This window comes from Triturus cristatus, chromosome 2_1, assembly GCF_964204655.1.
Source record: "Triturus cristatus chromosome 2_1, aTriCri1.1, whole genome shotgun sequence".
Taxonomy (NCBI): Eukaryota; Metazoa; Chordata; class Amphibia; order Caudata; family Salamandridae; genus Triturus; species Triturus cristatus.
This window is the reverse complement of record NC_140581.1, coordinates 697278241-697297295: the sequence shown is the minus strand read 5'-3', so window position 1 is coordinate 697297295 and position 19055 is coordinate 697278241. Positions and strand designations below refer to the sequence as shown.

The 19055-nt window shown below is 45.2% G+C and overlaps 1 protein-coding gene across 2 annotated transcripts in view; it reads right to left on the bottom strand.

The window, feature by feature from the left end:
• Positions 1 to 19055, bottom strand: part of AP3S1 (adaptor related protein complex 3 subunit sigma 1) — a 172765-nt gene that overhangs the window by 9698 nt on the left and 144012 nt on the right. For both annotated transcript variants that reach the window (XM_085632642.1, XM_085632643.1), the window contains exon 5: positions 8981 to 9088. In XM_085632642.1, coding sequence (XP_085488768.1) covers positions 8981 to 9088 — 108 coding nt within the window. The remainder of the gene's footprint in view (positions 1 to 8980; positions 9089 to 19055) is intronic.

The following is a 19055-nucleotide window of genomic DNA, read 5'->3' as shown; positions in this document are numbered from 1 at the left end:
CAAAGGTCCTGCAGCAAAAAACCATGGTAAGAAAGACACAATGACTCAGTCAACATTTACAGCACAAAAAACACATACGTGCTCTCTGGGTTCCGAACAGGGATACTCCTTAGTCATGGAGCACGGTTAGTTCAGAAACAAATTCTTCTGGGAATAAGCAGATGATAGGTCCATGCGGTCATCAAGCCCCAGAATCTGTAAGTTCCTGGAAGAACATTCTATGAATTCTCTCTTGTGGATTGAACCAGACTCCCTCCTAGTCCACTAGGAAGAGCCCAAAATTGACTCATTTAGATGATTAAAAGAAACACTAACTGCATTGTGCGACAGCCCTCCCAGCTCTTACATGAAGAAGCAGCAATTTAGGAGGGCCTGGGCGCTATACAGTAACTAGATCAATAGTTCATAACACCAGTTCAGGCTTCTTAAATGATTTCTCATAATTTCACAGGCTCACTTGAACAAATCATTACAGTGGTAAAGTAACAAATCATTACCATGGTTAATAACTGCTACTCTTTGAAATGGGCTGGGCGGCACTCAGACACTGACAGCAGTGGCATGCCATACAGTACATTCTTCTTCAGTCATCCTACGAGTAGGAACTGAGAGCCCAGCTATATTTTCAGGTCTGATTTTTTTCCTACGTCCATAAAACGACAAATACGAAAGAGGCAGTCTATGAAAGTACCTGCAAACTTGGCATGTGTCACTTGACATTAGGGCAGATACTTGGAGAAAGGCCAAAGTAGCCAAATAAGGAAGCTTGCTAGGGACAAAGGAGAAGAGTGCACCCCTGCAGGGAAGTCTAATTAGAGATGTGTTCATACACAGGACATTATAAGCAAATGAAATGCCCAATTCTTTCTTTTTCAGCGCTGGAGTCGAGTTATGGCTTCAGTCTTGAACCATCATCAAAATCATAATTAATGCACTGTACAAAGTAATTCTACTATTTCTTTGGGAGCTGATAAAGGGAATTAAGTTGAACCTGTGAGCTTCAGACTTCATCGATCTCTACAATGAATGCATTAGTCCTCTGAGCTATCTTATTGGCTGGAAACTGTCCTGTCAATTGCAGTGCATCTTGCTGCAATGTCCACATGGTTGCAGATGTTGATTACGACCAGGCACTGACCCTTATGATTGCAGTCTGAGAGCTCCATTACCAAGTTTCCTTTGATGTACTTAGAATGCGCACAACTCAGGGGGGTACAAAATAAGATGACAGCATCAGAAGCTAGCCAACCCCTGATCTTTGGTATACCTTTCTCAAAAGCCCAGCATCACTACTGCATTAGCGTGGGCAAGCACTAGTCGAAGCAGTGAAGCAGCATGGCTTTGAAATATGCACTGCACTGCCAATACCACACAAGAATGAATATGTGGCTGGGTATAAATATGTACTGCCTTGACCAAAGATGCACAAAACTTAATAATGATGCAGCTAGCCACAAACAGATGGAGAATGGATAGTCCTGTATTGGCTGTGTTGTGTGTACAGCCTCAAACTGTACCAAGAAACTGAACCTCCATCAGCGTTCCCGTGAAAGATTGAAGCATTGCAACCACCCAATGTACCCGGGTCTACTTGTAAAGTAAGTTGTGTATGAAAATACCCAAGTGAAGCTTGCACTATCTGCTCCACAATTGAGAACGCTTCATATGGGATTTTAGGGGGAAATTAATTAAGCACGACCCTGAGCACTGCTGTTGTCCTGGTTGCAAGGTTAATGGGCATGCCTTTTATAGGGAAACAATAAAGGTATGATGGCCGTGAAGAAAAAGTCTGAAGAAGTTGGCACACTAGTTGTAACCACTGGAACTTTAGTAAACATGCACTGCATGAACACAGAACAAACCAAAACCAGTCTGGACGATGATGAAAAGCCCATAGGATCACCGTGGATGAAACATACTGACATTCCAAGCAGGCAGCAAGAGAAAGCATGAGGGGCGTACAGGGCCAGAGGTGTATGCTAATAAATTACACCAGGGAGACTCAAGTTCTGTGTTCTTCACATATTTTTAGAGGCAATGACAATCTAAGAAGACGGACAACCCCAGTTCAGCTTAGGGAAGTCAGGAAACATAAAATGACCCTTAAATGTAGTGTAAGCTCTACTTCTTTTCAACTGGATGCAAATGGGTCCAAGAGGAACAGCATCAAATCCATCGAAGGCTTAGAGCCACCATACTCATTCAGAACAGTAGGGCTCTAATCATCAACTCTTCTCCAGATCAAACTTACATAGAGAACACAACAGGACTAAGTCTGAGATTCAGTGTCCAGCCCAAGTTCAACCATACCTGGTGTGAGGTGCCTTCAACTGAGGCGTCTGGTAACCTCCCTCCAAAGACCCTGGCTGCGTACTGAAGAAGAACCAAAAAAAGACAGATAGTACCAGAACAATGGTAAACTATCCAGAAATACACCACAGTCCTCATGCAGTTTTCTTCTGGAAGTTATGGTACCCTTGCTAGCCAGAAACCAGAGGTGCATGTATTTGAGGTCTCAGACAGTACCAGAGGGAGAGGGCTCAAGGGAAGCTGGATTCAAATGCACAAGAGGCATCATAATCATAAGATGTATGCACAGAACCCACTCTATAAAGACACTGGTGATGTGTCCGATATAGGATCATAAATAGTTCCTCTGGGTTGCTCCCAGCGGAGAAGACATCTGGAACAATATTCTTTCTTACTGAGCCAGTGTAAGTCCAAGCTATCATCTTCAAAGAATTCCTGGCACAGGAACCAAGTGGAATTGAATCTAGTGGAGGAGCTGGCTAATGCAGTAATTCAACTCAGCTAGACTCACGATATTACAGCAGCTGACCCAATTAGAAGAGAAGAGTCCTAGAAGAATTGATCACGTCCTGCTTCCTGGCCAAAAAGACATTAAACTTTGCTGAGGAGAATCCTGAGCTGCAAAAGGAAACATGCTAAAATGGAATTGGGTTTATCAAAAACTATGCTTAGAAGGTCAGGTGACTTGGCGACCTGCTCTGTAAAGCCATGAAGAACAAGAATTGGTAAATCCAAAAGATCTTACTTTTGAAACCTACTTGTTTTGCCACTGTTTTTAAGCCATTCTGTAGTGCATCCCCGATGCTGTGCAGCATTGATAAATAAGAAAAAAAGCCTCTGTCCTCCGTTCCATTCTGTAGGTGCGTGCACCATGCATGCATGCATCTACAAAAACATGCAGCACTTTTTGTTTTTCTTTTTACTTGCCGATCTGAGTTGGATTGGCAACTAAAAAGCAAAAAAAAAATACAAATAGGTTTTTTTAAGCGTGAGTGGAAGATGTGCAACACTTAGGATGCAGGTGGGGCGAGGAGCATGGAGGGTGGGCGGACAGAAGCATTACTAGGCGCAATGGTGAGAAGAAGAAACAACAAGCAAGATAGCAACTTGGAGTGGGTGGGGGAGAAGCGCATGGGTGAGACATCAACAGGGAAAAGAAGCAAGAGTGAGCGCTAAATGGAAGGGGTGAGGAGAAGCACATGGGTGACGCTGAACAACACAGAATGCAGGGAAAAAGAAGTACATGCAGGCCACAACTGAAAAACAGGTGCACTCTTGTGGAGTGCTTAACCAAAAATGAAAAAAGTAGTGCTTGAAAATCATGTGGAAGTATAGAATTCACCCCGTCAAAAGAGACAAGGAGGTTATGGTCCCTGGGAGGGACAAACACAAGACTGACAAGCTGAGACAAAAATGAGAAGCATGCAAAAGAGTACCAAGAAAGCTAACCAATGGTATGCAAAGGGTTGGCTCCAAGCCCCTGTATGTACTTAGTATCCTACAATATGTCTTTCGCAACCAGACAAGCATGGTGTCTGGTAGGCTAAACCTAAAAATAAAGCTGGCTAGTATAAGTGCAGGCATGTCTGAAAAAGGGACCCATAAAGGATAGCACACATGCATCTGGTAGTAACTAGGAGTCACAGCAATATAAGGTCATGCCCTTTCTCTTGCACAGGCAGAAGAGGACTGAGGGAGGGGAGTGAGGGACGGAAGGCAGAGCAGCTCATTCACTTATATACCGCTTGTTTTTGGAAGCTTTAGCAGGTTTCCAATACCATGTGCAAAAGGGGCAGGTGCCCTACACATAAAGAGGCCCGTAAGGTAAAAGAGAAGAAATTGACATTTTCAGAAGCAGATAATAGCTGCCAAGTGATAACACAAAACACATACCACTACCAACCTAGTCTTCTGACATGGAAGCAGAAAACATTCAGTCGTTGGCGACATTACCTAGCTAATGCCCCTTTGGGGAACGTTCACGTGTGTAGAAACCACAGTAATATTTCGCGCCCAGAAAATGTGAAACCCATCACATATTAAAAAGAAAAGAAGAAAATCTGTTTTGACAAATGGATAAGCCAGTTTTTCATAAAAGTCACGTTTCCCATCAGCCTTTAGAGTATGTATCTATCTGAAGTTTATTATGTTCTGACATTTAAACGTCAGTTTTTAGGTAGAATGTTGGCACCAAAACTGGAACATCTGGTTCAATGGGTACAAAGGAACAGAACAAAGGTTCAGCGGACAGCTAAAGAGGGAGCTGATTTGCAACAGAAAGCATTGATGAATGCATCTCGTAACTGCTCCCAGTCAGATTGAGTGGGATGACTTGAACATAATGTACAAATATTTCTAGCAGAAGCCAGAAGGTTATTTTAGGGGCCAGGATTTCATGCATTTTAATTTAGAAACAAAATACTTATACCACTATTTATAAGCAGCAGACTTCCGCTGGGCATAAAGGGGCTAGTTTACTATAGCTATATTATTAGAAACACTGATGTGGTGTGTGATTGTTGCCAAAGAAAACTGTGCACAACAATCCCTAGGCCCATAAAACACACAAGCTGTTTACATACACTGGCTATACCCAAGTCACGTGTTGGCTCATTTTTGTTAATTGAATAGGGAGTGTGGAAAAGGTAGATGGGGAGAGGAAGGTCGTGTCAGTACAGGAGAGCCTTTAATAGCTGGAGGGAGAAAGCTACCTTCAGGTGTGCTCTCACATCTGGGATGTACCAGGAGAAGGCGTATCTAATTTTCTTTCGGATTTGGGTTTTCTGAATCTCAGGTTCATGCACGACAATGAGGAAAGATTCTCTGGCAGGCATTTATTTTATTTAGAGTATTTACGTAGTTCATACCCATCTCTAAAGAGCAATGGAAATCAATACATAGCAACGAGTATATGAGCAATGCGTGCAGAGTTACAAGTTGAATGCATGCCAATTTAAATAGCAAAAGCAAGATTATGTACAGACGCATTGTGACAATGTCTGGTTTAAAACGATGACGACTCTCCAGAATAGGACTAAAGTTGTCAGGAGAAGCCAGTGAGGTTCTCAGAGGGCTGTCGTTATGGGATCATCCATTCTTTGGCCCGTAAGCAGATGGATGGCTGCAAACAACATGTCCCCTTGTAGTGCCTCGCCACCAGCGACGATTCGATGTGCAATTAAAGAAGGGTGTGGACAGCTCAGAAGAAGTTGCAGGCTTGATCACTCTGATAAGGTTCAGCTGGATTCAGCTTTGTGCAGCTTAAGGAGAATATTCTTTATGTATTGAACTGTAGGAACTACCACTCATCACTTGGATAAAAGCAAGGACTCTAGAAATCCTACAACCCAAGGGCTAAAGGTGACATAGCTAGGAAGTCTGGGTATATGGTAAGGATAGACTGGTGGTTAAACATGTTGAACACTGCTGAGCAGGTTAAGACCAACAGGCAGCAAGGTTCACCTTTGTCTCTGATATTGAGAGCAATGTTTACCACCTGTCTTATTGCATTTTCCTGTGCCATAGTAGAAACTTAACCCATATTGATATGTTAAAACACATTGGCAACTATCAATATGGATAGACACTTCGTTATAGGAAGTTACCCATGAATAGGAGGTGGGTGACAGGACAGTCTTTGTTAACAGCGAGGAATTAACCATAGTCAGAATGGTTTCTAATCAACGGGAGAGGGTGAATGGATGAGGGTATTTCTTCATGATAGGAGTTGGTGTTCGAGGTCAATTAATTATGGACTTTGGATTGGAAGTGGATCCAGGTAAGCCTAGATCTAAATGTTTTTTATGGTACTTGGTGCTGGTACACAATTCAGATTTGATTTTGTTGATGCAACATTGCAATGTTGTGCAGGCTGTTTTAAGAAAAATCGTCTTATGCAACTGGGTTTCAAGTTTCAGAATCTCTTTTTTGGTGTTTCTGGATAGTATCAAGAGACAGTTGGTTTGTGGTTTAAGTTTTTTGTGAGGGGGATGGAGTGAGCATGGAGACTGGTCACAATACTGAGTTTTACGGTGTGTTCAGGGCAGCATGTCATTGAATGTCACTGTATGTGTCACTCTAAGTGCAATGAATGCTCATTGAAGTGCGTCAAGGGAGAAGCTTCTGAATGGTCGCTGGTATTTTATTTTGTTTTTTATTTGAGGGTGCATTGTGCAAGGGGCTGAATAGAGTGTTGTGCTGAATGTAAAATCCCAGTAGGCAGTCTACACTAAACATTAAGGAATAGTACAGCTTAGTGAGGGTGCAGCAGGAATGATAAAGTCTAGAGTTTTGCTACTTTAGCGTGATGGTACAGTTACATCATTCATGGTGATGATGAGCTCCAAAAATAATTCTCCAATGGTCTTGCATGTGACATGCATGTCAGCAATGAGAATTAAGGGAAAATTCTCAGAATTCCTTGCAGATATTTTATAGGAGCTTTGGGCATAGCATAAGATGTACATGAATAGAAGGTATGCTGAAGGGGAAATGAATTATGTCATGCACTGAGAGGTGGGCGAGATATATGAATGGCAATGTAGTTTTATGAAGGATGAAAAGTCCATTTTCTGTGCACCTATGTATGCAGGATTATCAAGTTATACTCCAAACGTGAGCCATGCTTCTGTTTTGAGTATTGGGTCAAGGTTAAAGGTGACCATGAAGTGTTATATGTCTACTGTTTGCCTGAAGGTGAGTTGAACAGAAGTTGTTGGTGCTGCTTACTGTGGAACTCTAGCATAGATGGAGCTTTTTTGTGTTTGTGTCTGATCGAGTGGCAGTGGGAATTTGGTACCATATGTGTTACACAGGAGGTGAAAGCAGATGTTCAGGACTTTGGTGTTGCCAGGGCTGTGATTCTTAATCATTCAGCCCTATAGAAGGACACCCTGCTGGGACACCATGCCAGTGGGGGCCCGGAGACACAGACAGAGCTGGAAACCTGTGGTCATCAAGAAGATGGGAAAAGCAAGAAGTGAGTGAGACCGTGACTGGATCTATCTGATGGGGAGAGGAGACCCAGGTCAAGCAATAGATGCATATGTGAACCGACAGAGATGTATGGACATCTACACTCTAAACAAGGTAGAGGGGAAATCCCTTGCTTTTTGGCAGATGCCCCTCATGCATCATGCTCAGAAATAAGGCCCTACACTTGCATTCATTTAGTGGTAAAGCTCAATGGCATTTAACCCAAGCATTGAACTATGGCCAACTGACTTACAGATAAAAGTGATGAGTGAACAATATTATTTGTTTCCATATGCTGATTTCTGAGCTAGCATAATTAGCTAGCTTGCATAGGAAAAACTAAAGTTTAGTGCTGAGAATATATTATTACGGATATAAAAGCATTCAGGATAAAGCCATCTAATATTTGTCATTACATTCTAACAGAATCTACAATCATGCAAAATGAGCTAACACAGCCAAATTGTAACCACCGCTAATGCATACTGGGGGCATCAATGAACATTTTATTCAAGTAATGCCATTCAGATTTCATAGTAGGCACCGAATTACAATATGCAGTATCAATCCTGATGACTGCAAAGGGAGCAACAGAACTTTGAGATTATGGTCAATAATGTTATTGTTAGCATTCAGTAAATTGTCATAGATCATCTACTGGTAGAGCTCTTTCAAAACTTTGATGTAAACGATGTAGCCGGAGAAAAAATATTGTTGAGGTGGATGCTAACTACAGCTGGCATGTCCACTGAATGTATAATGAGTGCCTACTAAACCAGAGGCACAGGTGTCTGCTCAACACAAGACATAGAACCAATGACAACCATTGTTGGCTTGTGTTTAACTGTGAGACAGAAGTAATCCCCTTACAGGCAAACGGCTACCAAAAGGTATTTTTGTTCAGATAACTGATCACGAGGAAGTTTTAGAAACATGAAAGAGGGCCCACAAGACATTTTGAAGGGTTGGGTACTCGTATACATTTTATAAAGTTCTCGGACTAGTCATGAAAAACCATTTTCAAATGATTCAACATGTTGCATCAATATTTACATAAGGTTTTTGAATGGTGCCCAACAGAAAGTAACTTGGGTTTTTGGTTTCTTTGACAAACTAGCCCAGGACACTTGCTTGGCTTAACTAAGATTTCAATCCAAAACATAGTCAAAGTCAGAGGTGAATTTTGCTAAAGAATTTAAGGTTTTCTGATTTGCTGGACCACTTGCATGTTGTTTACAAGCTGGGGGAAAGTAGAATTCACAGAACACGTCTTGGTGGTAGTCCCTTTAGGTTTTTGGCAGCCAAACAGTGTAACCGGCTCCCACTCAATCTTAGATTAGAACCCTACGAGGTCCTTTTTCGGAAACATCTAAAAACGTGGCTTTTTAGAAATTGCCTGATCCACTAACAATGCAGGGACGCCTGTTATCTGACTATCAGCTTGAATCCAGCGCGGAGACACTCCAGATCAGAGTAACCAAAAATAAAACAAAGTATATTTATTTTCGGTGCTGCCCAATCATCAGTGTTCTCTCAGACAACTGCGGAATTTACATTTACATAAGCACCTATTTCTAGTTTGAATAAGTCTGCTGTGTTTGGTCTGAGTTCGCAGGACAGACATAATTTTCAGTACAAGCACATGTTACAATCATGCTAACAGAGAACTGCGTCTATAGCAGAATCTTAGACCTACCTCAGACTTCTCCAGTTTGTTCTGGGCATCAATTTGCGTGACAATTTCGTTCATATTGGTCTCTAGCACCATTCCTCCCATTACCATTTCTGCCAGAATATTGTGTACCTAAAAAAGAAAATGAAGAGAGGAAAGGGAAAAATGGCAACAATATGTAAGAGCATGTGCTGAAGAGGCAGAACAAAGGTCAAGTAACTTTACTGTAACGAGATGAGTGAAAATATTGTGTACCTAAAAAAGAAAATTAAGAGATGAAGGGGGTGGGGAACGAAGGAGGAAAAAGGCAACAATGTGTGAGAATATGTGCTAAAGAGGGACAAAGGTAAAATAGCTTTACTGTAACGAGATTAGTGCAAATAAAAGCTCACTTCAAATGTTTACACTGGCACTCGTACAGCATTCAATTGTATATTACTATGCATCTGGGGGCACATGGTAGTCCAGGATGACTTTGCAAAGTATTCCCAAGTCATCATAATGGATGTTTTTTTTTATTTTTTAAAAGAGCCTTTGTTAAGTGAATGCATAAGAATGAGTGCACTTTAGATTGACCCGAGTGAGGCTAGAGGCTGTACTAAGGCAGTTTACGTATAATTGAGTGTACATAACTGTTCAGGAGAGAAAACTGCAAAAAATAGGGTGCAGCCATGTTTACAAGTCTTTCCCCTTATTTACCACAAAAGCAAATATGGGATTTCAAAAACATACCTGATAATGAGAGGAAACAGTATTTGTACCCATCTTAACACTGGTTTTACCGTTCACCGGGGACTGAAACCTTTCAGTCTTCAAAACTGCCCCATACACTACCACCTTGCACAAAACCACAAACGTCTACCCAAGCTGTTCACAATAATAAATGGTGCATAGCTGGAATGACTTAAGCAAGCTGAGCACATTACTCCCTTAACCCTTTCACTGCTAGGCCTCCATCTCAGTGCAAACCCTTTTTTTATGGCTATTTGGGGTAGTTCAAGCTTATATCTCCATAAAGTTTTATACACAGAGGCTATACACGCCAAATCTGTGTCCTTTTTTCCAACATCCTGGAAATTCTAAAGGTACCTAGGGTTTGAGGATTCACCTGGGGGGCAGCGTAAAAAATTACCAAAATATAGCTAAAGTTTGAGTTTTTGTCAGGAAAATAGGAAAAAGTGCCCTGGACAAAAGTGTTTTTTTCTCATAAAAATGGCATCTACAAACTTTTTGCTGTGCTAAAATCACCATCTTCACAGCTTTCTGGAACATGCAGAGCTAAATGAAAAAGCCAACTTTTTACCACAGTTTTGTATCTTTTTTAAAGAGGTTGCCCATTTTTCCTTTTTTTTGTGCTCTTAACCTACTACCAGTTTGTGATGGAAACCATTTTGAACGGAGTGATCCATAAAAGCTATAGATTTCTGAAAGGAAGACAGAATTCCGAATTCAGCAAGGGCTTATAAGTGAAGATACCTCAAGGTTTTTCGAAATTAACTGTTGAAACAAAAAAATACTGAAAATGAGTAGGAAAAAGCATCAATTTTTGACGTTTTCATCTGTAGTGTTTTGTAACAATGACTGATTTGCAAAACAATATACCATTACGTCCAATCGGCTCTTCTGGTTGAGGTGGTATACAGGGTTAGTAGGTTTTCAATGAACCCAAGATACCCAGAGCCAACAACTAAGCTGCACAGTACAATGGTTTTTAATTGTGTACCGACTATAGACCAATTCATGTGATGAAATATGTAAAGTGAAAAAATGGGCATCATGGAAACCTATGTATTTCTGATATTGGCACACGATAAGGAGAGTATTTTTTTTTAAATGTCTTCTTTCTCACACACTGGCTTACATTTGGAAGGCAAACATGCAGTGAAATTTAATTGGTAATAACGAAGATCCAGAATCCCTTGCCAACTTCAAACTTTCACTAAAAAGAAATTATTTTCCTCATATTTCTGTGATGAAAAATTCTGGGATATGGGGGAAGCTGCAAATCTCCTTCCATCCAGTATTCTCCTAAGTCTTCCGGTAAAAATGTTACCTCACTTATGTGGGTAGGCCTAGTGCCCACGACAGGAAACGGCCCAAAACACAACATGGATACATCACATTTTTCCACTCAAAACGGACCCATTTTTTGCAAAGTGGGTAGCTGTGGATTTTGGGCCCTAGCTCAGCCGGCACCTAGGGAAATCTAGAAAACTTGCACATTTTTTAAACTTGATACCGAGGGGAATTCAGGATGGGATGACTTGCGTGGCTCCCATGAGGTTTTTGTTACCTGCAATGCCCTAAAATCTTCAAACTTTGCCTAAAACATGCATTTTTCTTACATTTCTGTAATGGAAACTTCTGGAATCCGCAGGAATCCACAAAACTCGCACCACTCAGCACAGCTCCACCTATGCCAATAAAAAGGCTGCCTCACTTGTGTGGCTGGGCCTAGTGCCTGCAACACAAACATACCAAACCAAGGCCAATGGGAGGCCTTGCTAGGGGACTTCTATTTACCCTGGTTGGATCCGTTCCCCACGCTGGCACTAGACTGAACTACGCAAACACAAGGAGATGATGAATGGAACATTGAACCTTTTCAGACACTCACCTCCAGTCACAGATCTGGGTTGAATCCATCTTCATTCTTTAGCTCACTTCGCCAACCCAATTCAGACTCAGTCATATGCAAATCAGTCTTGACCCTGTTGCTCATGGGAACTTTGCTTTGTTTGCCCTAAGTTGGCATGGTATGCCCAGATGTGGGTCCATTGCTCACTTTGCCACTGTATTCAAGATAGCCTGACTGATGAGGGGTAATACCCCGAAACCGGTCACAGAATGCTTGTTTATGGTCCAGGGAGCACCTGGCAATTCGGGCTTCACTGGTCCCAGCTTTATGTGACACGTGGAGAGTTCCTGCTGAATCCGACTCCAGACCCTAGTAGAGTATTCGCAAGTAGAATAATTGTTAATGTTTAGTTCTGTGTAATACAATTTTGTTTATTAAAATTGTTGGTTGGTAAAATTAAAAACGTATCCGGAGGGGGCTCCCGAACTTTCGGCTGCCAAGGGGCCTCTACAGAGTTTAATCTGCCACTGGGGTTCACCAGAGCCTGATGTACTGTTTGTGCCACTCTAATTGACTGAAGTAAACTACTGACAGCAGGCCTGCCATTGCAGACTGCAGGACCAGTGCAAACTGCTTAAACTCGACTTTGTCCTCACCATATGAGGTAAAGTCAGTGCAATCTTTTTAATATAGGTCAGTCATCTCTAAGGGAAGCCTCCTAAAGTCCAGGAAGCAGGGTACATTATATTAAAGGTGTGGACATGTGTGTGCAAGCTTATACATCTCTATAGAAGCCTTTACCATTAAAGACACTATAAGTGATAGGCGGTCAGTAGGATAACATGGGCTGGCACCCTGGCAAACCAGAGGTTGGCCGCTCCATTACGGTACACCTAAATATGTTTTGTTTGGTATCAAACAACGTGCCTCCTCACTCCTGACATGAATCTTGTGCCGAGGACGATATGGCATGCACCCAGGTGGCTACCTTAGAGGCTGCCCACCTGATTGCCCCAGTCTTTCATGTGCTCTGGCTGACAGCTCGCATTTGCTGCCACCAAGACAGGATTCTGATCTTCTGTCAGGCAGTGTGAATACCCCCAGAGTCAGGAACAAAGGCCTGAGCAGGAAGGCTAGTGAAGTGGCACATCAAGACGATGAGCTTGAAAGGCTACACCACCTCTGATATGCATCAGGTCTGCCTCCCAAAGGAGGAACCCGCCCCAGGCACATTTGCTTCAGGACAGGGAGGAAATTAGGTGTGCATGAGTTGTACCCCCAGTAGGCTGGCCTGACCTCTAGGATGGGCTGCCTGGTCTTTACAGCTAAGGAAGACTTCTGACATTTTTAAAAGTGGTAGAAGTAGTGGCTTCTGGGTAGATAAGGTGACGTACACCCCCAGATGTAGTCAACTCGAGGGTGTATTAGCCGCTGGAGCAAGTAGCCCATTGGCCACTTGCTGCCACACCTCTAAATCTAGGATTTATGGTGAGCTACCCCTGATAACAGATTCTCAATAAACTTACAATGAAGAGGACAAAGAAGAGACCTGTGTATGCGACAACATGACTTGCCCAAATCAAAAGAGGGATACTTGGCACCTGTGTCAATGCTCCTGGAACTGCCTGATTGAGACTGGTACTAGGCTAAATCTTGGTTCCCCCAGATAGGGGGACCCCGGTAAGAGCCTGAAGCACCTTCAGACTCCATTAGACTAGTGGCACTAGTCTCCTGCAAACTACAGGTAAAACAATGCTCAGGATCCGAAGAATCGCTGGCTATCGGGCATTCCAAGAGATTGTCCCAATCCAGAGGGTCTAGTGCATTGTGGGAACTGTAGATCTGCCTTCCATGACGTTACAGACAGCTACCGTGTTCCCTCGGATCACCGAACGTTGAAATTACCATTTGCTGTGCTTACAGCTGCCAAGGTTTGTTGGTCGCCAGTCTGCCAACTGACCCTACGTGACACTGCACCTAGACGGAACTCCATTCGACTTTCATCTGAAGTCAGCAGCAGTTCCGTCGTTGTGTTTTTGCATCTTGTTCCCCACAGCACCATGTAAGCGGTAAAAAGATCTCCCACGGCTCCCGATCAGCACCAGGGACAGCCAGGACAACTCTGCACCCAGGCTCCACTGGCCAGATAAAATTGAACTGACTGTAGTGGCTTGGTCTTGGGACCCGCATCACCTTTACCTTCCGTGGGTTCCACAAACTCGACCTGCAAGTGACCGATTGTCATTAGTGGGTTTTACCACAATGATAGAATTTCACTGTATTATTTTGCACTGATTTTCTATTGCTTCTAAAATCTACAACTCCTGTTATATGTATTTGATTCCATTCATTTTGGGGTCTAAATTAAGATAAAAATCTGCTTTACTTTATAAACTGGTGTTGGGTTTCTTTTGAGTTGTTTCAATTACTTATTGTCCATGTTAGTACTCTGAAATGCTTAACACATGTGCCTCTAGTAAAACTGACTGCTCTTTGCCACTCTACTAGGACTGAGCTGAGGATTTATTATTGTGAATTCAAGAACCATCTCTGGGGGTTTGTGACAGTATTGCTTGGTGAAGCCTAACCAGCATCACCACATAGTACTCAACCTTCCCACAGAGTCTTTTGAGGAATGCTACAATTTCTCTGTAAAACACTGGATACAGCTCAAATGCACATGGTGCTCAGAGAGGACCTAATGACCAACAAAAGACAATTTTCCAAATAAGAAACTGCCTGCAGCAGATGATCATGGGATTTGCAGCTTGTGCAGAACTGGTATGCGACTGTTTGATCAACAGCAAACCGATAGTAAAAGAGAAAAGGCCATCAAACAGCCAGACAAGTAGATGTCCTTACCTCAATAAGCGAATTTCTGCCATATTATGGTTCAAATAGTGTTTATATTGAAAAGGCATTTTTTGATATGCCTATAAGGTTGGCACCTGTGGACGGGATTTGCACAAAACTAGCCAATCTGCTTCTAAACCAGATCAGTTTCCGAAATTTGTTTTACCTTTAAAAGGTGAGGTAAAATTGGATCTGGGTGTTATACACAGCTCCAGTTACACAGGTGCGAGTCTGGCGGGAGTACGCTGAACAGTGGCAGATTTACAGAGGCACTCAACAGGGTGGTCACCTTTGCTTTTCACACTTGCAATGGACCCCCTGGTGTGAGGAATGTGAATGCCAGGTAGTGAGCATAGGATGGGAGTGGCGGGTCAGGAACAGATTTCATACACAGATAATGTTCTGATTTACTTGAATTGCGTTACCATGACTGTGTGCAAACATGCAGAATTCATGCATTTTCCCCTTTTCAGACTAGTATGTGACCTTTCTGGGAGGGTCTTGACCCTATGCAGTCCCAGTTACTCTGCATACCTTCAAATATATCTTGCTGTACGTGTAAATAGAGAGCTCAAGGATGCCAGCGAGGGTGGTCACCTCTCTTTGCTCGTCATCGGTGTTGTGGCAGAAGCTTGCACTGTCAACTATGGGCTGCATCGGGGGCGTGGCTAAGCCGCGAAAAGAAATGGCCGCTACTCCGTAGAGCTCCGGCAACCGTGAACCCTACCCAACGATCCGACACACTTATCCGGCTCCAGAGGTGCTTTAAAAGACGCGCGCATCCCCGCTGAATAGGGCCTGCAACCGGAACGAAGAACGCATTCCGGGCACAATATAGAGGCCTGGGGTTCCTTTCGAGAGACTGGGACGCGGCGTGCTGGGAGTTGCTGCCTGATCCTGCGAGTGACCGCCTACGAGAGGCCGTGGAGGCCTGCTGTCTGCCTGGAGACACAGAGACCCGCGGCCGGCGGGCAGCGAGAGGCGCATTTTGTGTGGGAGAGACCCCGGGGGACCGACTGCGGCGTTGAAAGTGAGGTGAACACGCCCAACGGTGGCTGCGTGGAGGGGGCCCGCTAATGGTGTGGCGCAGCACAATAGACTATTGAGCGGACCCGCCGGGGAAGTGCCACGACTCCACCCTCCCTTTGGCCCACCCCTGCTATTGTTGGGGCCAGACGTGCTCCCCGAAGCGGGAGAGGAGAGCGGCCTTTACCTGGGCTGGCGATTGGGGACCCTGTGACTGCCTGTGGCCTGGGGATGCCCATTGGGGCCTGGCTGGAGCGCGGCGAAGATTGAGGCTGCCTGCGGACTTGCACTTCCCATTTGACTGCCGGGGGCTGGAGGACCAGTCTCAGCGCCCCCTGTCATTTCTGGGCCCCCAACATCTGGTACTAGCGGGGCCCTCCTGGCTGGTGCCCGGGACTTATCAGCGTTCGACCTGAACTGTCTTGGTAGCACAAAGCGTGGTTCCGCCTGGGGTGGTGCCCTAGTGGTCTGGTCTGCTGGGGGCTGCCCCTTCTCCGCTGCGCACTGCCCCTCAGGGCCCTGGGGAGCACGAAGAGACAGCGCCAACAACAAGTTGAAATCAGCAGTGGTGCGGGTGACACCGAGGGCTGGGGTGCCGCAGAGATGATGTCGGGGACCAGAGGCCCAAAGACAGTGCAATCTAATAAACTCGAAAAATACGCTTACTTGAAGGCGACTCCCCCTGATTTGCAAAACGCGGCAATCACGATAAAGAGCACGGAGGGGACGGCCGCAGAGCTAATGTTGCAGGATGTGATGGATGCTATCTCCGGCATACCAGTGTCCCTGGAACAAAGGACGGACGCCATCGCGACGGAGGTAACTCTCCTTAGGGCAGACCTTACCAAAATTGGGGTGACGGTCAAGCAACTGGCGATAACTACATCTGGTTTGGTTGATTACGCATCCCAGCTGCAGCAAGAGGTGGTAGACCTACAAGTCTTTCAGAAACACGTGGAAGGGAGGCTGGACGACTATGAAGGGCGAACTCGCCGAAACAATGTGTGCATAATTGGGGTCCCCGAAAAAGCGGTAGGGCAGGCTACTGACCTGTTCGTGGAAGATCTTATCCTTACCCACCTTCAGCCTAAGGGACTATCAAAATTCTTCGTCATTGAGAGGGCGCACAGGGTTCCCGGCGGGAGACTGAAGCCTGGAGTGCCTCCCAGACCGATACTAGCTTGTCTACTAAACTACAGAGACCAGGATGTTATCCTCCAGTTTGCTCGGAAGGCTCCACCGCTTCGCTACGAAAAAGCAGAGATTTTCTTCTTTCCAGATTTCACCCTGGCTGTCCAGAAGCAGAGGAGATCCTTCTTGGCCATCAAAAAGAAACTACGAGACTGAGGGGTGAAGTAGGCAATGTTGTTCCCGGCCCGGGTGGAAACAGATGGTAGAGCCTTGTACTTCGACTGCCCAGAGGACGCCGCGGACTGGCTTGAAGGCAGGAGAAGGGCGGAGGACCAGGGCGAGCATAGATGATCCCACTTCAGCTACCTGAGACATTGAACGCTATAAGAACTATAAGATGCAGACTTGTGGGTTTTCTTTTTTTGGGAGGGTGGGGGGGGGGGGGGGGGAACGGGCACACATGGCGTTGACCTCGCATCATAGTCGTTCAGCGGGTGATAGTTGAAGTACTCTGGGACAATGTGTGGTTTGATGGTTGGTTTATGGCTCGCAGTCTTGATCTCTGGAGCCATACTGATGCTGAATGGGGGTAGGGGTTCACGGGGGAGTAGTCGTCCACCCCCCCAAAGTTTAGCTACAGTTAGACCAGTTTGGGCGACAGGCACTCTGCAGAGTTTTTGATGGGCAATTTAAGGCCCTGAGTGCAGGGAGGGGGGTGGCTGTTGGGTGGGTTTTGGGGACGCTGTTTTGTTCTCCTGTCTCATTATTTGTTTTTTCATGTCGACTGTACTATTCTTCCAACTTGGGTATTTGAGTGTATACTGTGTCAGATACAATGGGAAATGGCCGTGACAGGCAGATTAGATTGTTAAATTGGAATGTTACTGGCCTCGGGGATAAACTTAAATGCAGCATAGTTTTGCAACATATTAAAAGTCACTCCCCTGAGGTGGTCCTACTTCAGGAGACACACCTAGTCGGTAACACATGTAGGGGGCTAGACAGGTGGGTATACAAATTTGTGGCTCACTCTGGATTCACCTCCGGGTCCCGAGGTGTGGGTGTTCTACTCAAGAAATCCTTTCCGTCCACAGTACAGGGCACCTGGGTGGATGACATGGGGAGGTATGCGGCAGTTTCCGGGCAATGGAAGGGCACAACCTTTAACTTAGCTACAGTGTATGTACCACCGGGTCTGCAGAGCCTGACATTCAGGGACTTGGGCACTCACTTGCACTCCCTTTCCGAGGGTAGGTTAGTACTGGGTGGTGACTTCAATGCAGTGGTCTCGGGGCTCTTAGATCGTTATCCCCCACGGGACATTGCACAATCCCAGAGATGGCTGCCGGACTTCCTTGAGGCTATGGGACTGGTGGACTTGTGGCCCGTACTACACCCTGACTCTACTGAATACACATTTTACTCCGGCGCACACAGCAGTTTCTCTCGCTTGGACTACCTACTGGCCCTGGCGGCCCTGCTTGTAGAAACTCAGGAAGTTAGACACATGGCACGAGGTATTTCTGGTCACTCCCCCATCTGGGCGCATCTGGTTCTAGGGGGTGGATGGGTTGGGAGAGTAGCAACGATTAACCCTTGGTACCTCCGCAACCCCGCTGTCAAAAAGACAATCTTGCAGACAATTACTAACTATTTTAGTGACAAGGAGGGTACGGTCCAGTCGGCCCAGGTCCTATGGGAGGCGTTTACGACGGTGATACGGGGACAGGCCCTGTCCTCTATCGCCGGGATTCGGAAAGATAGGGTGTACGAACTGGCCTGGGTGGAGGATGAGATCCATCATCTCAAAGACTCAGAGGCAGGTGATCCCTCGCCAGATGCGCTCCACAATTTGCAACTCAAGCAAGAAGAGTACAGGAGCATTGCCACGGGCATGACCAAAACACTGGGGAGAGAGAAAGCCGGTAGACTTTACGACCTGGGTGATAAAGCGGGGAAATTGTTAGCCTGGCTGGATAAGGAACTGGCTAACAGGCTAGTCCCGGAATTGACGGTCGAAGGGGGCCACACAATAACTGACCCACAAGCAATCGCAAACACGTTTGCTGACTATTATTGCTCTGTGTATCGATCCACAACCAGCCTCTCTGGTGCAGACTCAGAACAACTCCTCCGGGATATCAGAATGCCGACTCTCACGGTTGACGAACGTGACGTGCTTGACAGTGCCCTTACAGATGACGAACTGGCGCAGGAGATCCGGGGCCTTCGTACTGGCAAGGCCTCCGGACCCAACGGACTGCGAATAGAGCTGTACAAACTGAGACCGGACGCTATAGGTCCCCACATGAGCAATATGTTCACCGAAGGCCGCGAAAAGGGACTTCTTCCTTACGACCAGCGAGTTGCCACGTTGGTGACAATACACAAGGATGGTAAGCCCAAGACTCACACCTCTTCATATAGGCCAATTTCCCTGTTAAATGCCGAACCCAAAATCCTAGCCAAAGTGTTGGCGAATCGTCTGATACCAGTAATCTGCAACCTCAT